At 35.7% G+C, this 23,213-nt stretch overlaps 2 protein-coding genes across 3 annotated transcripts in view; one reads left to right on the plus strand and one right to left on the minus strand.

Annotated features, from left to right (window-relative positions):
* LOC145681638 (uncharacterized) overlaps nt 1-8,074 on the minus strand; it is a 318,511-nt gene extending 310,437 nt beyond the window's left edge. The window contains exon 1 of one of the 2 annotated variants that reach the window (XM_081753257.1): nt 7,963-8,061. In XM_081753257.1, the coding sequence (XP_081609383.1) occupies nt 7,963-7,968 (6 nt within the window). In that variant the 5' untranslated portion in view covers nt 7,969-8,061. Of the gene's footprint in view, nt 1-7,962 lie in introns of both variants that reach the window. The other variant, XM_081753256.1, reaches the window with a different exon arrangement.
* Nucleotides 8,075-15,626: 7,552 nt separating this feature from the next.
* On the plus strand, nt 15,627-21,401 carry LOC145681639 (uncharacterized). The gene is made up of 4 exons (XM_081753258.1): nt 15,627-16,080; nt 17,872-18,031; nt 19,392-19,499; nt 21,220-21,401. The coding sequence occupies exons 1-4, from the start codon at nt 15,643-15,645 to the stop codon at nt 21,258-21,260; spliced, it is 747 nt and encodes a 248-aa protein (XP_081609384.1). The 5' UTR covers nt 15,627-15,642; the 3' UTR covers nt 21,261-21,401.
* Nucleotides 21,402-23,213: the final 1,812 nt, after the last annotated feature.

Below are 23,213 nucleotides of genomic sequence, written 5' to 3' on the forward strand. Positions count from 1 at the left end.
CTTCGGTTTAGATGTTCTGTCTCGGGGTTTGGATTCTCTTCCTTAGAAGAGCTTTCCTCTGCTTTCTCTTCAAGTTCTGCTTCATTCACACTGAAGTCATTTTTGTGATATAATAAATAATATTGACTTTTTAAAAAAAGAAATACAGAATTTTCTGTGAAAATAATGCTTATCAAACTATTATCTGTAACGGCCAATTCATAGAAGCTGAACGCAACAGTAACCAAATATAGCGCTTGAGAAATGATGCCCAATTTAAAGTGTATCCTGCTCGTTCCTGATAGTGACACTGAGTTACGCAGATCGGGAAAGGAGAAGGGTGTTGCACTATTGTGATGTGGAGGGGTGGGAGTGTCATGGTGAAAAATAACAATGCTCTGCTACCACTATAAACCACCAGTACAAGGGAAAGGCAAGGACGAAAATAGCTGTAGAAACGCTTAATTGTACTGAATTTGCCCCCTTTCACGCCGCAGAGAAGGCACCCCTATCCCACCGCAGGGGCATGTAACTGACATTTTGAGACTTGAATGTCAGTTTTCATAGCATCTCGCATGTATAAATCCAAAAATATGATTACTTTAACATAACTAAAAATAATGAACAATTTTGATATTTTTTTTGTAATTTTCAGTGGAATTTTGAAATTTTGAGGCAATAGTTCTCACAGAAGATGTTATCTGATTTGAAAAAAAATCTATATTTGTAATGTCCATGTGGGTGGGCCACTTTTGCCGGGTATTACATTTCGTTCCGGAAAAGAAGGTGCAAAACGACCCACCCTAGTACCATACCTGGTTGTGGCAGTGATTTACACAAGGATGCTTTGTTTAAACTCTTTAAAGATTTATTGCCAACAATATTTGTGATTAACTATTCATAATTTGCAATGTGAAGAATAGGCATACCTGCACCTTTTTTTTAGTTAAACCTCGCAATCAATCGTTTATTTTTCCTGTACCATAAATTCCATCTGTTTGCTGGAATTGAAGACATCTCAGAGAAACAAATAAAAGCATTTCTTCTTTTTATTTTTATCATATAGTTTCTGCTGACATTTCTTTGCTAGATCATAACGAGATCACTTGAGATATAATTATACGTAGCATTTAGTTTTCACGAAAGAAAACAAGTACATATAATATTACAAACATGTATTTAATAGAGCCAGTACAACATGTTATTGTATTCAAATGAAGCTATATTATCTGTAACTCACTTAGGAATATGGATTAGTCCGATCAGCAATTCAAGGTCATTGTCGCTTGCAGTAGAAAATCAGCTCATCACATATGAAATGTTATTAATTCGATGATCGCAATAATAATGTGTCACGCAAGAAAAAAGTGTCAAGTGACATAGCTGTGTCATATCTGAAAATTTATTGTGCAGCAGTATGCTAAAATATAATGGTTCACTCTACGTTTTAGAGTTGTAGCTTGTATTTCATCATGGTGCTATAGGAGAACCATTTACGGCGTGTCATCCTACATGTTTTCACCATGCACATTAAGTGAGCGCTGCGGAAGGAAATATCAATATTGTATGTGGTTAGGTGATTGAACATACGCGGAAGTGTTGTATCCATATTTTTTGGTTTGTAGATCCATAGGTTGGTACCCCACTGAAAGGCCATGAAAATGAAGATAACGACGTGCTTCCAGCAACGATAGAAGCAACTCCTATTCAAGCTGTAGCAGAAATGCCCAGCAAATTCCGTGTCCCATATTCGATTGTTCATCGTTTTCACCAGTTTCTTAGATATGTGTCGAAACTTGGTAAATGAGAGTCACAAGTATTAAAGCCTCAACAACAGGAATAACATATTTACACATTGCAATATCGTCCTCACTCTCCATAAACGTAATGCTATTTGGACATTATAATGATAGAAAATATTATGTCGATCATCTAAATTTACATTATACTCAAATGTTACATGTTACTGAAAGTTTTACTGCAGGAACTGACCAGTCAATCGATACAAATATCTACTATTAGCAGGTGAAGACCAATAAACTGCATTACTATAGGAACGTTTTGCTGTGGTACAATGCAAGGGATTAATAATTGTAATAACGCGGGTCCACACATAAGCAGAAGGACCTGCGCTATTTAGTCGAGCAATGCGACATGGGAAACTCGATTCTCAAATTTAAACCATATTTTGTACATACAAGCTACTGCCTTTTACGCAGTCTACCAAGTAACCTCCCCGAATAAGTAGTGCTAGATGAGGATATGGTAAGGACGGGGCAGTTGGACGATGGGGGCAGACCGACAGGAGTTAAGAAATGTAGTAATAGGAAATATGCTAACCTGGCAACAGTGAGTCTAGTGGTGTGTGGTGTTTGGTTATAGTCCGTGCTTCAGATGGCAGGAGTAGAATTCACTAAATATCGTGTGTGTACAGCACTATTGCAAAGAAATTGGCAACAAGTACACAGAGGCAAGTGTCCCAAAACGTGATTTCTAAAAACTCGACTTCAGAATTTAAATATTTGACAACGAAGGAAAGTTGCTAAACATTTGCGGAAGGAGCAGCAGATAATAGATAGATAGTCACACGCACCACTAGAGTAAATCAATGCTGCATGCCATCTACTGAGTAGGATCAGCAATATTTGAAACCAATGTGTGTGTGGGGCAGACGGACACCCAGTTAGCGGGGCAAATGGACAGTGGCCTAAATGGTTTGTATGAAGTAGAAAAATAATATTTATGTGTATGTATATTACTTAAGACGCGGGTTTCTTACTAGTAGTACCATTTTTCCAAAGATGGTACGTTATCGATCTCGCACAACAGAGAGATACAAATAGGAAAATGAGTTCATGGCCGCTGCTGTTAGAGCCGTACCTGAAGACAAGATGACTCTGTCAACTGCAGCGACAACCTTCAATGTCCCTCGTAATACATTACGACGACGCGTTATGTCATCGCACATAATCCGAAAGTTTGGGAATCATACAACATTCTCAGCACAACTGAAAATAAATTGGAAAAGCATCTACTTGCCTTGGACGAAATGGGATTTGGGTTAACTCTAGACGAATTACTAAAGTTGGCGTACAACTTTGCTGTTGGGAACAAATACAGATACAAATTCAATAATGATGCAAAAATGCCTGGTAAAGATTGGGAAGCACGGTTTCGTACAACGTCACAAAACACTTAGTGCGCGTGTAGCGCAATCATTGTCCTATGCTACAGCTAAACGTTTAACTCGTGAAACGATATGTCGAGGGAAAAGACTGGGTAATATGTACAGGTTGTTTTTCTGGTTCCATGTAAAATGCGATCCAAATGGTCCTGATACATACTTTGCACGCATTCATGGTAACAGTGTTAGTGGTTTATAAACTGTAACTGCAACTGTCCGTTTGCCCCACTATTTTTGTTCTTCTGCCCTCCCTTATGGGGCATATGGACATCTACCACTCCTGTATACTAATTGTTCAATATATCCTTGACTAATTGACAAACTGATTTCTTTGTTATACCTTTACTTTGCAGAAACCTTACTGGTTTGTAAGAAATATCTTGAGTTCTTTTCTTTCATTCGTATTCATACAAGCAACAGAACACTGCTTGGTAGTTCCGTTTGCCCCGTCTTTATCATACCGTCTGACAGTGGCCAAGACTTATACCTCCAAAGCAAGTTACTGTTTTCATACTGAATTCAACAATTGGTCGAGAGGAGGAAGTGTTTCTAAGCCCGATGGAAACTGTTCTTTTCTGCATAAGCGGCTGTCCAAGTACGCTATTTTTGACCAATTCTTACCCCATAATATCCCTTCTAACATTTCGTAACGCAAGTCCGAATCCCTCCTTGTTTCTTACGTAACACTTCTTGATGCGTGCTTTTTCATAATTTTGTATCTTTTGAGGAATTATGGCAATAAAGAAACCATACATAATGATAGAACATTTTTATTACAAAATGCTTATATTTGGAATACATTTATACTGTTTTTAGCAGATAATGAAAGTATTTAAAAACTAGTATAATATTTTAACCACATGAGATTGGTTAATTAACCAGTAGTAATTCTTCGAAATTGCACACTATGGTTTTCCTAATTAAATCGACCCATCTTATAACTTAAACTTGAAGTGCAAGTCATTGAAAAAAATAACGTTTGTTTTTATCTTAAAATAATAACTGTATAACATTTTCGCGAACTAACTGAACATATTGACTTCATAGTGCCTTATGAAGTCAATATGCTCGATTAGTTGGTGAAACTACATACAGTTACTTCTTTAAAATAAAACCCAAGGTTGCTTTGTTTAATGATGTGTAGTTCAAATTTAATTTCTTGAAAATAGTTAAGCTAACATGGAGTAGCTAATTATTGGATTCCATCCTTTCACACATCTTATTTTGATCTATAAATTGTGGATAGATGCCTCTCGGATAATGTTATTGTACGGAAAAATGTTTCATACATGAAACCCTTAGATGAGTATAGTGGGTAATGATTCAAATAAATATTTTGAACAATATTCTCAGAAACAGCATACGTGTGGGAACGCCAGGGCATTTTTCAAGCAGTGTTTGCAGTCAATATCAAATAACCCCAGAAACGTATTTGCAGTAAATGCAATGCTACGATAGCCAAAAACAGAGTTTTATTGTATTTTAATGCATACAAGAATGGTTATCAATCATACCGTAGTCTGGTAGCATCTACGAATCTCTTCTGCATGATTCAATTTACATAGGCTATACATTTGCAATTTCTAATAATAATAATAATAATAATAATAATAAAAACAGTAGAAACATTTATTTTCTTCTGAAACTCAAAAAACTATCTGTTTGAAATATTCCATATAAAGCTGAGAATAAAAATAAAAATTACATAAAAACATGACTTACGTAACGAAGACGTAAATCCCTCATCTCCCTTATCACACTTCGAACCACAAGGCCAACCCGTCTCCATTTTCCCGCGTTACTTCAAGGTCCGTCCCTAATATAAAATAATAGGTAGCCCTAGTTCCCGATTAGCGTTCTGATTGGGTCTCTGTCCGTGACGTCATGTGGAGGTATCGGTGAAGAGTTTTTCGTTTGTCTGCTTGTTACACTTCGCCCTTTACTCGTAAAACTGTGTTCAAAACAAAAGTAAGAACTTCTGTCTTTTCAAATACAAGTAAAGAGTTTTCTACTCACTGATGAAACAATATAAAGTAATAAATGAATAAATATCGCCATTATTGATTATGTATACCAATAAAAATAAATATAATGTTTGGTCGCTAACTTATCCTAGACCATTGGGCCAACCTTATAATTTTTAGAACATGAGTTGACCTGGCCTGACTAAGATTTTTATCACTTTACTTTGATTAAAGGTCGAATCCTATTTGGTAGAAGGGGTTCCAAATTTTACCTAAAATACAGTATCTCACGAGCCTTTCAAGTTAGGAACATGAAAATGTATATAAGCTCCTCATTAAACATAAGGGAAAGAAATGTTCCATTGTTTTTGAAAACTTCCGTTTTAACCGGAAGGGAGAGCATTTTCTATTCATACAAACTAAAATTATTGTAAGAATGTTTAATTGCTAAGTCCTCCTCGACGCACTTTTATGATTTTTGGTACGTTGATGCACCCAGACCTAACTTAGGATATTATCGTATATCGGCGCGGGGGTGAGAGAAGATACGAAGAAGACAAATAATCGAAAAGAGCAGAAATTGATGTCCAGCCCATAAATTTCGGGATCCCTGATATGAATGGCGACTCTCCCGATACCGTTTAAATCCAAATTCATCCTCTTCGGGCGTGGAGAAGGGTTGACGTTATAGATTTTTGTCATTGCACTTTCATTGAAATGTGAATTCTAAGGGGGAAGGAGTTCTAATACTTTCCATAAACCAATCCTCTTCATGAGAGCATTTCAGATAGTAAAATTCGTAAAGCAAACATAATTCAAAGTATTCAGAGATTCCGTATATGTAATAACAAATTAGGTTAGTTTGTGTTAGGATAGGTTAGGTTACGTTAGAAATCTAATCTACCCTAACCTAACATAACCTAACGTAATTTGGATAGGGAAAGTTAGAAATCTAACCTAACCTTTTGTATTTAGTGTGTATTAATCAAACTGTCAGATATCGTCACTGCAAAATATGTCCTTTACACTGTTAATATTCATTTATTACTCAACACAACACACTTTACACTATGTATCACAGGTTACAAGTTGCTCAGATATCTATAGAATGGTATACATACATAAAAGAACCACCTTCAGAGGGAAATTTTTCAGTTATTTGTGCTGCACTTTACTCTTCGATTTCTTGGAATTTAATTTTCATGGCTTAGTCCCCCCAGTTGGTCTGCCTTTCAATTATAAGAATAATGGTAAGAGTGAACTTTGAGCAGAACAAGTGATTTTGTCACACGATGTGTCATTGGAGAAGCGATAAAATCAATGTAATTTATACGTAACAAGTGCGGTTCGTTTAGACAAGATTAGTTTAAGTTAGATTAGGTAAGGTTAGGTTAAGTTCGTTTCGCAATAGGTTTCTATGAATGTTCTGCTCAAAGTGCACTTTGAACACTTTGCCAGAATAATGATTGAGATGCTTATCAAAACTTAAGAATATCATTTAAAGTAAACAATATATGAGAGTATTAGGATTAAATTCTCGTTCCCTTCCACTTCGCTTTATGTACATAAACCACTTTACTTTCAGGCCCTCACAAGCAAATGCCAATAAAAGTGAAATAATTTATTGTTGTTGCACACCTGTTTTAGATCTTGACTAGCGTCTAATTTATTTTTCCCCATGCCAGTTTGCTATCAATAATGAAGGAACAGCGACAAATCTTAAACACTACATTTGTTTGAAACTCAAAACCTCATTTTTCAAACCCTTTAATAACTCTGTGGTGAAAAGAGAGCAGAACATCCGTGCGTTATCCATATTAAAATTGTTTTTATGCTTACAGCGGGAAACCCATCTTCTTCGAAGTTCATCATTTTTAGGGAATAGATAGAACATTATTTCATTTGTATTGCTTCCTCTGTTATTACAATGAACTACTGCGCAATTAAGATGGTTTTTGCCCATCTTCAAACAGTTGCGTTATTGTTTATGCAGTATTTCACTTGTTCTGTTGAAAAATACCGTGATACCTCCACGTAACGTCACCAACCTCAAAGTATACAGGTAAAAATAAGAATAGAAAAGCTGAATCAAGAGTCCTCTGGCGTTACTTAATACGTGGACGAACATAGTGATATTATGTGAGGTAAGTTATCGTGATTTTTCGGTACGAAATTATTCATGTAATGACCCTGTAGTTTAGGAGTGCAAGTGGGATGACAGAATTAACTGGCTGATTATTACCATATACAGTTTAATAGAATTACGTCACAGCACAATCCAAAAGGGGGGAGTTAAAATAAACTTTTGTAAAACACCAACTGAAACAATTTCATTTGATGCAGAACATTCAAAATAAAAATCACGACCAAAATGCCCCATATTTTCCTAATAACCACTCATGTATACGTATTTCCTTCGTTTCAGCAAATATTACAGTTTATAATGATTAACATGCCTTGTGTCCAAATTCAATTCCACTTTTTAGGTAGATCCAAACAAAAGTAGTTTTATTCTTAAATGTACATACCCTTGGCAATATTTTCTGTGTTCAGTGCTTTTTATTATGGTAATTGCACACCGTTTACACTCATATTGTATGCTTCTACTCTAAATCTTTTTATTTGATTTTTATGTAACAATTTTAAAATGTGAACAGATATTTTCGGAACAGAAATTGGAAATTTGAATCTTGCTCTTCACCAATTTGTCTTTATGGCTATCTAACTTTCATTGTGTTACAAAGTAATAATATTGCTATATTAGTATAAATTAAATAAATAGAATTGTGGTTCATTAAAGCAATACCGATAATCAAAATGAAATATATATCTTACCTTCATATTAATTGAACACTTCCCAACGAAATAAATTACTCCATTATAATTACGGCTTCACGTAACAAAGTAAAACATGTTTCAAATGAATTCGACAAACCAGCTGGGAAACCTTTCTTCTTCTTCTTAACTACACTTGTAAGACCTTTTTTATATATATTTTGGAATGCAGAACGAGGTTCCAGTGACCTACAACACTGATGTTTGTTTATAATAGTAATTATGTTCTCTAAATATAGGTTTACGGCACACCGTCCTAAAGGTGCAAATTTATTGTACGGATCAATATATAAACTCATTGCTTAGGCATGTCTTTTCAGTAAATCAAATCTCTGTATATGAAACACTCATTTTTGGTATATGGACTTAAGTTCAACTGTAAAGCTTCACTTTACAATGTCCTCAGTATATACACATGAAAAGAACATAGGAATGAAGACACTAACTAACATATACTAGTTGAAACAACAAAACCTAATACTATCTAGTAGAATCAGGGCAGGAGCCAAAAAGGGAAGGGTGCGAATCATAGCGAAGGGTGTATATAGGCTGCAGGCGCGCCAGCGAATATGGGTAAAACAAAAACGAAAATAGTACGAAACACTTTATATAGAATGAAAACACCCAATTTAGGTCCTTGGTTTATATTTATACATTCGTAAAAATATTGTGGATAATACTTTGATATAGTTTCGTTGTTTGCATTTTGATGTTCGAAAGTAACAACACATTGCTAACATAAAATTTACAATTATGTCATAGATCATTACCCTAAGGGTAAGTTTGGTAATTCCATGGAGAAACAAGTATTTAATGTTCAAGGTTCTTGCAGAGTCATCTGCTCTTATTGGCAGGAAACTGTAACTACAGATTCGCACTGTAACCATCAACTAAACTAATCACCAAAACAGTACCGCGTCGTCAAATTGTACCTTGGACAAGCAATCCAATGAAACTTGTTGCCTGTTTTCAGTAAACTTTAATATTTGAATTAAAGCCAGTACTAAATAATAAATAAGACACTGACTTCAGCTATTTCACTGTTCCTAATATTACACTATCAGAAGTATAGTGTTATCATTGCTACTCCTGATATCAAAATAATAATAATAATAATGCGTTAGGAAAAGTAATCTGAAATTAGTAATAATTAAGGTGAACACTATCTTTCTGGCTTTCTTGTCAAAATATTTATTTATCTGGTCATAGAAAACTGGGCTTTTCAGTAGTTTAGAAACTAGATGTTTTTCAATAGGGATTAGTGCTGACCTTTTAACTCTGTTCTGTCTCCGTTAATCGTTTATTTCTTTTGTATGTATGTGAAAATCATAATGTAATTTCTTTCTAGGTCGCTATATATTTCACTTCCTCTACTGTCTTCCCCGAATCTTCTTCTAAGTGTTAGTATATTCTTGTAGTTCAGCTTTTAATTGTAGAGCACCTTCGTGGGTAAGTGGTTAGCCTACGTGCCTTAGTCGTATGCGAACCGGGTTCGATTCCCTGCGGGAGGTCATGTGCTTCGAATTCCTCGTTAATCACTTAATCCCGCCTCATATAGCCTCGCTTCTGAACGGGAAATTAAACTTAAAATCAACTCAAGTCTCAATTATTTTGTTTTACTCCTAGAATAACCAACGCCATAGGATTTCTTTTGCTAGATGGATAACATCACATCAGTCAGAAATAAACTACTTCAAATTATCTTTAATGTAAAATGAAATGTATTTTAGTGAAACCGAAATCTTACTACCTGCCATTAATACTTATTATTCTAATGTTTTTTTTTTGTGCCTTGCTCTGCAATTCTTAAATAATGAAAAAGTTCCTTGGGATACTCTGATACAATATTAAGTAGACTAGAATTATAGTTTAAGCGAATAGCCATCAACACCCCGTAATTTCTGTATCCAACTCCTGTTTATGGATTTAGAAGAGACGCTGCTAAACAATTTAATATCAGGACGAACAGTTTGCTGATTTTTATGTTAGAGGTCGCCTAATATAATGCAATGTTAAATTTGTGAGCAAACTAGACGACAATAGGACTAGATCACGATATTCTAACTTTTGTCTGAAGTTGATTAAAATGCCCCGGAAAAATTCCGCATCATCATAACTTTGTGCCACTAATTTTCGAGCACAGTTGTACCCATTAACCAGCCAGCAACGAATGTTGTGAATAGCTTCTATATGTTTCATTGAAAAAAACTTAATGCAACATATAGATCTTTCTCCAGCAATGCTGTCAAACCCTAAAGAATGAAATATATATATACGGGAGCTGAGAAAAATTACTTTCATCAGTAGCTTAATCCTGGATTATTGAAGCAAACCCTAATAGCACAAGTAGTCCACGGGACGTCCCATTATGATCCCGTACGACCCACAACGATCCTAAAAAATCCAGGATATAAATAGGTAATCCCAGGGAAGTCCCGCTTGGGACAGGCATGGGTCTATATGCATGGGAATCCCACGGTTGTCCCGCAGGATGGCCACTAGCAACGGGAAATAGAAATTCACAAAATTATACGTATTTCTCTCATAATAAAAGAATATGTTTAAAAATCTGCAGAAAAGAAAATATAAACCATAAAATTTCGCCTGGTCCTCAGTGCTGTGGTGCGCGTTCGGAACCGTCATTTGTTTGTCACAATTGCATTGTGGTTTGTGGTATTGGAGGGAATACGTGAGGTTCAGCGGTGACGCAGTGGTAGATGTTAGTGAAATATTAAGTGTTCCAACAGATTTTAGTCTGCAGCATAATTGATCTCGGTAAGTGTGTGAAATGAAAGTTTTAGTGGTTTAAAAAAAAGAGTTGTTGTTATTCTAGTTGTAAAAAAAATGATGAAATGGTGATCATACAGCCGTAGTACTCAATGTTTAAAGTTCAACAGAGCAGGAATGCTATGAACAATGGATTAATATGGGCAGATTTACAATAGGTCGGAATCTTTTAAAATATTTTTCACTTTTTATGTTTCAGATAATTATCTAAAACCTTCTTACTCTTATTTCACACTGTTATTTCATGCTGAAATTATGGCGTACAGTTTAAGAATAAGCATGCAAACTGATTTACCATAAAACCTGCATTGTACCTGATGTACCAAACTGATAAGCAGCCATTCAGTGTCCAGCACCAGCCTCTGGGATTTTGTTAAGATATGTGTGGTAAAGCGAAGATGAGCAAATAATGTCTAGTTATTTTTTACTAGATTTGGAGCACTAGTGTTACAAAACGCTACTCAAAACTTATAACTGATCGACTGAAGGGGCTTAGAAGCCCCGCAGGGCAAGTTGTTTTCTACCTTTGAAGTGACACATGATTTGCATGGGGAAGGTTCTAGATTACTGGTCCCCGATGTGGATTAGTAGATGGGTAGATTTCTTTCTGTACTAAAGTTTATACATTTAACTTATACAGTATTGCCGAGCGAGCGTTAGCGAGTGAAGGCGGGTTAGAGCCCCGCAGGGCACGTTGTTTTCTGTCTTTATTACTGCTCAATTGGAAGGGGGACCAGTAATCTAGAACCTTGCCTTTGCACTGCAACCATTGTTTCTAACCATTTCCCAAATCTTCAGATACAACACTTACCATCTCGTTCCTAACTTGTATTCAGCCGCCTTCTGCCTTAGCAAATAGTACCACCATAACATACTTTCCTATGTTACTTACTCCCACATATGGTTTATGAAATTGAATGAAATGAAATATCTAGTTTAACGTCTCACGATTGTGCACCGAGGCTAAGGGAAACGGTGATGATCAGAAATGAATGAAATGGTGGAATGAAGAAAGTGGGAGGAGACGGGAGAACCCGAGAAAACCCACGCACACGGTGTTTGTCCACCACAGAGTTCACTTGGCGCGAGCTGGGATCGAACCTGGGACCCCAAGCACCAGAGATAAACGTTCTACCTCTGAGCCACCGCGGCCCCATATGGTTTATGAGTTTAAACAATTATATTACCGTTTCACTATTTTACTACTAATATTTTTCGACCTATAAATTTTTCTTTTGGTAGAGCCGTCTGCTAAAGTTAACCCGCCAAGGTGTTAGTTAGCGAAATTGATGAACATTGATTATTTTCAACTAAAACTGCTTTCATCATATGTTTTGTGTTTCTTTTCTGTTGTGAAGTGACTTAAGCAAACACAACAGTGTTGCACTTAAAAGCAGCGCAGCAGAATCTGCCTTTTTACAAATTTTAACCTGACGTATCTCATTCAAATTTCATCATAGTGTTGAAACTTGCAAAGACGATGCAATGAAACCGTTTAAAGGGTACGGTGGAGGCTTTTTTTTTTTTTTTTTACGTAGCTTGAGTTACATCTCTCCACTATATTAATGTTTCTATTAAAAGTGGTTTATTTACTTTACGAAATGTAGGTCTACCTCAGCGAGCGAACGGTGTTAGAAGCCCCCCGAACATATTTGGGAATTACAACTACAAATAATAGTCGAACCCCTTCAAAACGTAATTGAGGTTGAAAGGTTAGAATTTCCAAATATCGAGACTGTGAGGCGTGATACGGGTTATCAGGCACCAGTAACGAAAGATTTTATGCGAAGAACTAAAGTCTTAATGAAATTCAATTAGGGGGTTGCTTTTTGTTTCTCCTCCAGTCTTTTACGGTAGTGATATTGATTAAAAAAAAAGCAGGGTTGGCTGGTTTAAACCAGCTGTTTTTTTCATTCATTACTCAAAAAGATTATACTACAAAAGCAACTCTTTTTATGTAAGTTTATAAATGTTTTTTTGTGATTTTTTTTGTAGTTATTATTGTTATGTAATTGCAATCAAAGAAACATTCTAAATATTGTTTTGTTTCAATGTTTACTATTAATAAAATACATCGAAATTCCGTACTTTGTGTGTGTGTGGGGGGAAGGGTCATACAGACCCCACGAGAGGCATTTAGTGAAATGAGAAGTATCTTCGATATCTATTTATGTATAAATGAATCTGAGCCAAAGTGGACCCAAATAATTCGTATCTTTGTGATATGCAAATTAAGTCGTTGTATTTCTTTAATTTGGACCAATATAAGTCGTTGTTAACTAACTTGAATTAAATTAGTTCTTCTGTACTCCGTAGTACTTTGAAATTGTCCATATGTAATTCAGTATAATGGTTTCACTTGTGCAACTGTTTATCTTTTTGTCCTTCTGAAATGACTCTTGAGAGCTATATTAAGAAGCATGTAAAGATCAGTACAACGTATATTTATCAGGATTCCTTCGTGAGTGAGTCGGCAGACGTATCGCATTTGTGGCCAATTAGTCCTGGTTCCGAGTTCAAATGGAGGACAATTTCAATCGGATGTAACTCGAGAAGCAGTTTTTATTCCGCTTTAAGCTTATGTGACCCCTTCCAGCATAACCCGGCTGTTGTATAATAACATCAAGGCGAAACAAACTTATTTCTGTCCATATATGATATGAATATATAGAGCAAATTATTTAAACCAAATAAACCTGGTTTAAACCCAAAAAACCGTTTTTTTTGTTTTTTTTCAATAAAAACCATGGTTTTTGCCAACCCTGAAAAAAAATGACTTAGTTGCGTTACGAAATATAGCTGAGCGAGCGAAAGGGGTGAGAAACCCCGCATTTTTTTTCTTTCTTTCATTAGCACAATGGTTCACTGAGCTGCAGTACCAGTTCCATGGATCGAGTTGGGGGAAATACTAAATGCCATCCCAGTTAGGCAACTGCACTCTTCACGCACTTTATTGTATTTTATTCGCAAAATACGCAAACCTAATTTAATGCTAATATATTAAAATATACTAGTTTAGATTTTTTATGACAACGATTTGTAATATAAGAAAAGATAAAAGTATTGCAGTAACTCAAATTGTAAAAGCTGAGCGAGGGTTGTATTCTGAAAAGAGGAGGAAAAGAGAAAAACAATATGTGTGAAGGGTAATATTGGATGGAACAGGTTACCTTATTCTTAATCTGCACGGTGTGATTTACGTAAAAGTGGTAATTCGCAAATATAATCGAAAAATATGGATGACTATCCCAGTCATGTGTTTCTTTTATTTATATATTTAGTCAGCTTAGACAAAAGGTCTAGTGAGCTTTTGTCCTACACCCGCCAGTGAGTGATGGAAGGCGGTGTTGGATGTAAAAGTAATGGAAAGCTACAACGTATTGTGCTTACTGCTCATAAATCCTTGTTATTGCCAGGGTTGGCAGATACCATGTTTTGTCGAAAGAAAAGAATTTGATTAAACCATATTGTTTTCACATTGTTACTTTTTGTTCAAATTGATTTCTTTATTTATTTAGGTTACATATAACTAAGTTTGTGTAGCCTTAACATCCTTATGCAACAGGAGGTTGATGAGCCCTTTCACAACATAAAAGGCTGCTCCGAAAGTAGACATCAATAAAAATGACGTAATAAAGTTGAGTCATGCGCTTAAAATACAAGTTTTCGTAAAAAGCACCTTGTTCAATTTGGTGCAATCAGTACATTAGCATAATTACAATCTGATTTTTTACTAGGGAACAACAGAATTTGGGCTTCGCCCACTTCACTTTATTCTAATACGGATAGTATTCTGTGAATCTGGATTCTTCAGTTTCAGTACAGAGCTGGGCGGTATATATATATTTTACATCGAAAAGCTCCCGCTTTAATCGTGCCGGTGTGATTTTTCATAAGCAGATATTTTGCATATTAATTTTCCTAGGGTTATGCCCTAGGCTAAAGGAGACTGATGATAATAATAAGTGAAATGGTGAAATGAAAGAAATGTAAGGAAATGGGAAAACCCCGAGGAAAACAACACACATGGTGTTAAAATTTATTTTATTGTCACTGTATAATAGCCAGTTCGCTAAAAGCGACGTTTATTTCTTAAAAAATGCTGGAACTTTAAAATTAAAACTGAAGAGTCCAATTGATAAGGTGTGGATGTAGCTAATAAGGTTTCGCAACTTCTAGTTCTGAAACTTAGTCGACTATGATCCTGCCAAGTTCGGTCACCAAATACCTGGGACTAGTTCTGTTAAAAAAAAAAAAAAAGCTCGCTCACCTCAATAATCTGTACAGTGATTTCACTTGTGCAGTTGTCTTTCTAAAATAATTTAAAATATTCACAAGTACGCAAGATCAATATAACACATTTCTATCAGGTCTCCTCTGTACATGAGTCTACAGAGGGTCGGGCTAGGTCTTGGGTTCGGGGCCAGGCGGAGGACAGTTTTACTTGGGTGCAAACTGGGTAAGTGATTTGATCCCACTTTAAGCTTTAGGTTCCATCTTTCATAAGGTCTCCGCTGTTACATAAAGATGTTAAGGACAATCCGGGCTTGGAGTGTAGGGTCTCTCAGTAGCATGGCTATATGAGACGTGGAACTACAGCTTAACGTGGAATCTGAGTCACATGAGCACCCATCGCGAATTCGAGTCTCCCGCATCAAAGGCGCGTACGTTAACCATACAGCCATGAGGGAGCTTGCTAAGGTCAAACGAAATTAGTTCTATTCACATGTAATCTAAATTATTAAAGCAAATCAATTTAAACCAAAAAACCTGGTTTAAACACTAACAAAAAAAGGTCTGGTTTTAAACTCAAAGCTGTTTCTGTTTTCAAACATGGCTTTTGCGAGCCCTGCTGAAACTTCAAGCATTGATTTTTTTCATTAATTCTAGGAAATGGAAAGAAAGAGAAAATCCGCAGATTGCATATCTTCGAGGCATTTACGAAGACGGATAAAAGAAGAGACAGGTGAATTGATGTTAACAATCTGTGAGAAGACTGTATCATCAGATAAGGAAGTTAATATTGAATCAAACAATGGAAAGTCCCCGATTACTGGTTACGTGTCAGCAAATGTTCGAGGTAATACTTTAGTTGTGGAGGAACCCCTATATTCTTCACAGAGGCTAACATATGATGAAAGCATATCGGGAAGTGGATTGTCTTCAGAAGAAAAGTTAGACACTATTGGAACGTTCAAGACGAATGATAACCAACCAGTAGAGGAATATAACGGAAGATCACCGCTGGAGAATTTCCCTCTTCAAACGCTGGACGACCTCTATGAGTGTGAGAGGAGGATTGCAAATGATCCAGCATTTAGGAGACGTTTGGTATGTTTAGCTCCGTATTTGTTGAATATATTTAGTTACGAGAAGAAAATGTATGTTTTCTTACAGACGACAAATATAAGGTTGCCACCTACCGCGAAAAGCCAGTGAATTTGAAGATTCTGGAAAAGTCAGGGATTTCTTTTTTAAAAAACGGGAAATTTGAGCTTAACTGAAAACATAAGAATCACTGCCAAACCAGTTTGTTTCTGTATGTCTTATTGTAAAGGAACCCATACTGTACTTATGGGTGAGACAGATAGTATCCCCATTTCTGTTGGCTGAGCACTAAAAGAAGTACAGATAGTATCCCCATTTCTGTTGGCTGAGCACTAAAAGAAGTAAACTATTACGTGATTAAAAGAAGAGCGGTAGTTCGGTTCTCCTATGTTATACATATAAATTATAGGTAACAGGACATGTGCGAGTCATGTACATTTGTCAAATCGAAGTATTTTAACTTACAATTGTGCAATTTTTTACTACTCATTTTTGTTATGCTGGTGATCACTTTTAAATGTATAAGGAACGTTTGTGGCGTAACTTGCTTGCAGTTTTAGGTCCCATGCTGTGAAATTTTAAATTTAAATTAGAGTAGTAACAATCAGTTTTTCAGTTCTTGTTGTTGATCATCATCTTGAAATTTACGTTTTCCTTTTAGTTTAGGTTTCTTTTAATGTAAACGTGCATACAGAGGTAGACTACTGTATTTTTGTGGTGCACTAATGGTAATGTAAATTGTGCTAAGCTTCAGACTGAAAGTTGCCAAATAGAGATACATGTTTATACCTTCTGTAATATTTAAAATATTCTTATGCTTCTACAATTCCTTACTTAGCTCTTCTTATCCACTATAGTATAGCTGAAGTGTGTTATTTATTTTCAAAATTCGAAAGTACCCATTTGAGTAACTCAGTGTAAAATTTTGTGAGAAAACTTGGAGTAAGGGAGTTTTGAAATCCCAAAAGAGTAGCCAGCCTCAAATATGTTTCTAATTCAGTTTTATTAACGATATGTGTATGTTTAAGATGTAGCAGGCCCGTTGCCACAGGAGACTACGAAGCGCTAAGACCCTTCTAGAACATTTTTTAAAAACGTTGATCATGGTTACATATGTGCTCAGCCAATATGTTCTTTAAAAAAACCTACATACGGAAAAAAATCATCAATAAAAGAGGCATTTACCATACCTACAACAGACAAATCAATCAACATTTTTCAAAAAACAAACCACAAGAGACACCAAATGAAACTAATAAATCTACACAACCAGACAACCGGCTTGAATGTGTCAGATACACCTTGAGTGCCTAAAAAAATTGTTTATTTCTTTTTTTATCTTGATTTTATTTCTTTTTTCTTTTTTTTTTCTTGTCCACACCGTCGGAGACAAACATTTAGCCGAAGCCCAGTCTTCGAAAATTTTTTGTTGTGCGATAAAGCTTAGTATGTATCGTGAATATAATGGTATATGTTCTCGCTATGTGTACAATATATTGAGTATTTTTTGGTGTTTCTTAATGTCCGAGGAATATTTTTAACTGAAACATTGAAAACAACCAACTTCGATAAGAATGAAGTATACTTTAATGTGTTAGTATCGCTATTGTAATTTAAATACTTTTTTCAAAAATAATTACAAAGAATACCTCTAAAAAAATTTATGAAGTTCATAACGTTTAAAGTGCTAAGACCTGATAATCCCTGAAATTACCAAGTTTGCAATCAATAGAATTTTATATTTGTACTCTGATAAATTTGGTGCGTAATTTAATGTTAAATGTTATATTTCAGATTGCAGAGCTCCGTAAGATAGGGGGTACTAATATTGACAGTATTGTTACGAATATAATGAAGCGAATTCTAACCAACATGTTAGCAGCGGAAATAAGTTGGACAGGCGGAAAGACGAAGACATCATTCTCAGCCCTTGCACTTTGTGATGTTCTTACAGGTAATATATTATGATTTACTATATATTTTCTTTTATTATTATTTAATACGATTAACTAGAATTTGTATGTGTTTCCACTCGATTCGACCATCCACCACAAAAATTATCCAGAGGTTAGTATTGTAAGACAATTCTCCGAAGTAATTTGTTCACAGAGCTCAGTTTTTCCAAAGAATTTGTATGAGAAAATAAATGTCGATATGTTTCGAGAATTTAAATTGAGGATTGTGAATTTAGTATTTTATACCAGCTTACATAAAATTATTCTCTTAGTTTCTTGATACTCACTACTTGTTTAATATCATAATTGACTTTTCTTAAAATTTAATGATCGTGAACTGTTGTTTCATTCTATTTTAAAATTTATTTTTGAGAAAGAAGAATGGACGGTAGATTTTTTTATAATGTTGAGCAGATTGCGTTATCCAGGAGATTTTTTTTTTTTTAATCATGGTATAGTACACAAATATTTCTCATGTTTTGGAAAACCTCTAAACTTAGTTATAAGGTAGAATTAGAAGCTACCACGTGTCTGAAATGCTTCGTGATTTTAAATAAAATTAGGATGTTGTTTTTGAAATACACTAAAGTCCTACAAGTTATGGGATAGCGGTATAGAACCACTTCATGTGTTGCGGAAAACAAATATAAATGCACATAGCACTCGACTTCTGTTACTTGAACTTCTGTAAAAGGTCATTGACCGTGATTTTGCTTCTACGACGAAAACTATCAATGTGTGTGTTGCTCTTGATAACTGCCAATATGCCGGATAGCCATACTGATCATGATCCCAGTTGATACGAACTGATGGTAGAGTGCGTATGTGGCGGAGACTCTAGACGCCGTAGACTCAAGTTGTCAACAAGGCAGTTACAAGCTTGTGGCCTGTAATTATGTGGTGCCTGTTTATATGGCATTCTTGGATCCTCGAGTCCGATTGACCTAGAAAATATCAGCAAGCCAAAATTATTCGCGATTGATTTGCAGAGCATTCTGAACAATGAATCGGCCAACTATACTGCTAGACATAAAGTTAATAGAAACATGTACGATATCATCGTACGAACCATTTGTGCACACGTTTTACTTGCAACAATCACGTCATAATAGCCAACAACCAAGACTTTATGAAGGATTTCCACCGACTTGTCGAGTCCATGCCATTCCAAGTTGCTGAACTCGCCATTCTCGAGAAGGCATAGCACGATAGACCTATTATCTTTGTATCCCATAACTTTTGGAACCTCATTTCACCTATTGAAATGCATGTCGAATATTTCATATTCCTTCTTGTTATCACACATATCTATTGCAGAAATTTGCCAGTTTTTCTCATTCAGAAATATTATATTTCCAGAGACAGTGAGGCAACACGCGTCCTGCAAATTTGCTACAGATGCTGAGATCAAAAGACCAGTTCAAAGCTGGCTTCGTCACGCAACGGAAAGAATGAAAAGAGAGAAACGTAAGTAACATATTGACACTTTTAGGTTTGTAAATTGCTTGCTCTTGCTTAGTCGACGTGGTGAACGGAAGCTTCAAGCAATGAATTATAATACAGAAAATTATTCTGTATTATAATGTATGGTTGATGTCGCACCAAAGACACCATTGTGCGACCCTACTTAATAGTTCAGAAAAGTCGTTGTAAAATTAATAATACACTCTCTTTGCATGTGTAACGCACCCGCGATAGGCATGGAAACCCATTTACGAAGTGGGATGTGTCTACTAAACACGTTTTATGACTTTTAACGCGCGCCAGTGTAGATGGCTATTGTAATTATTATAGTTCTGTATTTTTATCTCCATACAGGTCAGGCAGTCTTCGTTTTTAATGTTGTTTTGCCATGTCCCAAGAAATCCTACACGATATACTTTCACATAAACTATAAACATGCCAAAAGACTGCTTGGGGGCGATCGTCCTTCGGGATTCTACAGGGTGTTTACTGGAGTTGACGTCTAGACTTACAAATTTTCAAAACACCAACCTGGATTAAAAAAAAAAGTCATACTATGATATTCAAGAAGCTCTAAAATGTGTTGATAAAGCTAGTTCTTCAATATTCTGATGGAAAGAATGCATAGAAACTAGTGGGTTAAAAAAAAAGGAAACGATATTGATTTTCTTTCTCGAATTACCAAGTTCTTTCAATGTTTGACCAATTAATTTTATCATCACCTACACCCAGGTAATGGGACTGCCATCTTGAAGGGTCTCAAAGGAAACCTTTACATTTCTCCAGTATTAGACAATAATTTCCAGTACATTCCAATATTTCCAGTAAGAAAATCAAATATCAGTAGATTACCAGTATTTCAAGTACCAGTAGACACCCTGTTCTACACCACAGTTGATTCACATTATCTTCATTGTGTGTGTGTGTGTCCAGCGGAAATCTTGTTCTTTTTTGTACGGTTCGGGTAATTTTTGGTCATCCCATTGCAAATACTTGTATCAATATTGTATTTTGTTTATTACTTAGTTGCTCCTTTCTAACTTCTATCTCAAGGTTTGTAACAAAGTAATGCTAGTAATTTGGCTTCATATGTTCCGTTTTCCACTTTTTACATGACATCTGATACAAAAGAAAGTAAATGAATTCAATGGATAGAGTTTTTTTTTCTTTCATTGAAACAATTTTTTACTTACGTCAAGGGATAGTAATGTTCAACAATGAATAAAAGAGACAAACGTCATTATCCAAAGCTCGAACTGGAATGTGTGTGTGCCTCGATTGGCCTGGACAGTTAGCTATGTTGCTTGTCTTTGCCTTTTGGCTTGATTACTGATTTAAAGGCTAACTTTATATATTCATCGCTATGCGAACTAAATCCAAACTTGGTGTGCTTTCTCTGCTTTTTAAAGTTCGTTGTTGGTTTATAATTAATACTTAGTATTATATTCACTTCTTGTCAGAAACGCGACTGATTCGCAGCATCACATGTACTTACATATTTCTAGCGAAAATATTTTTCAATTCAAGCAAAACAGGTCTCATTGTCTTATGACTGGATCATAATAATAAAGCGAGTAATTCCAACAAGTGTCATCTCCCTACTACTTTCCATACATCCATACGTATTTAACGTAATTATTAGATTTTTCTGTGGCTAATTTTTTATGAATATTTGCACTCACTTCGTCTTTTAACAGAATTTTTTTCCTTTTCCATTTTGTAGGGAAAGGGGATGAACAAAGCGCGATGTTGACAGGCAAATGAACACACATAAAGTGCGACGTGACTGAAGCCGGGATGAACATGCAAATGCTCACATTATAAAACCCTAGATGTATATTTTGAAAGGGTGAAAAAATCCCTTCATGTATGATAGCTTTTGAATAAAAGATTGTACGTGTGTAACCCATTTGTTTTATTAACCCTTAATAGGGCGCATAAGGAAAAGTTACGTAATAGGGCGCGTGGCGTACAAAGTACCACATACACACATTTGGTCTCTAAAGACATATTTACTGTAATTTTTCAGTCCTAAGTTGTTTTTTAAACAATTTATTTGTTAAAAATTTTCAAATTTGACAATTTTTTAAACAAAATTTATTTAAACTTATCATTTTAAGCAGTTACAGGTAAAAAAAGCTAAAAGTTGGGAAAACTTGACTTTATTACAAGAAATGAATATAAAATGGAACGTTTGACTGACATTATGGAACGAAAGTACTCAATTCCTAGTAAATCGTTTGCCCATAGATCTTCCATACGTGTATGTGAGGACCGCAGCACACCGGCAAGAAATAACAAACCCGTAAAAGCATGGATTTCTAATCGGTCAGTCTCTTTAGCGTCCCTTTCAAGAGCATAATTTGCTCTATTTGTCCGTATCCAAACATTGGTGTACTCAACAATTTCGTCAATGAGCGAGTCAGGAAAAAGTAGCTTCCAAGTTTCGTATGGGGTTTTCGTTTGCCAAAGTTTCATCTTTTGGTGTAGGAAGACGCCCTCCTATTCTTTCCGCTCGAATAATATTTTGTCTTCGCACTCTTCCACGTAAATTAGCATCGTTCATGTGAGCATTCCATTCAGTTTCCTTGTCTTTTCCAATTAACACATTCCGGTTTACTCTTCCATCACTATAATTTTCTATTGCAGTTTCTTCATTAGCAGACATTTCTGACTCCGTATCGTGATCACTTGGTTCCCCATTCATCTTCGGACTGATCAGATCCTTCCCCTTCGATGACATTTTTTTTTTTTTTGCTCAGGCTCATTACTTCTACTATCATCTTCGTTATTTGCAAACAAATGTCTACGCAAAGTCTCTATACCAGGTTCAGCATTTCTTTCTTCTTCTTCGATTTCTTTTTTAACGCTATCAAGTAAAGACAGCAAACGATTTCTTTCTTCATTTTCCATTCCGGCCAAAATATCTTTACCACAAAATTCTACAAAGTAAGAGGTCTATTTACAGATTCAAATTATAATACATTACAAACACACAACATACAGCGACATGAAACGCAAAACAAGACGATTTTACTAAAACAAGTACGTAAACAGTTTGTAAAAACAATGCCGGTGTAGGGCGCGCGGCGTACAAGTGTCCGCACAAAAACTCACACAATAGGGCGCGCGGCGTACAAAAGACAACACTGCTTCCTAAAACGCCTAACCTAGCCAGAGCTGAGCGTCAAACTGGTTCTCTCTCTAAGGGTCAGGTAGGGGGGCAGTAGGGGGTAGATAAGGTGGGAGGTGAGTGGCGGGGGTGCCGCATTGTGTCTCATACAATACTAAAAGTATTTGCTGCGGAACTTTGTACACCATGCGCCCTATTACGGGTTAAGCATATCTTTCTTTGCTACACAGATGCTAGATAACTACGATCCAAACGTGACCTTCGGTTATTAATGATTAATTAGGTTCATGTTTCAGAAAAGGCAGTTTTTTTTCCTAGTTGAATCATGTTCCATTCTTATTTTCTTTCTATCCCTTGAGGAGAAATTTACAGCTGAACAACACTAAGTTAGTTATTATTACAAGTAATGTGGAAAAATACTATATGCAGATAACTTATATATTGTAAATAGCTACATCTTCGCTCTTATTTCGCATAGTCCCATATATGACTATGTTGAATCGTACAGATCACTTTGTCACAAGGAAGACGTCTGAAGGATTTGATGATGATACAATGTGGCGTCAAGCATCCACTGGTTACAT

This window comes from Thermobia domestica, chromosome 3 (assembly GCF_964235325.1).
Source record: "Thermobia domestica chromosome 3, izTheDome1.hap1.1, whole genome shotgun sequence".
Lineage (NCBI taxonomy): Eukaryota > Metazoa > Arthropoda > Insecta > Zygentoma > Lepismatidae > Thermobia > Thermobia domestica.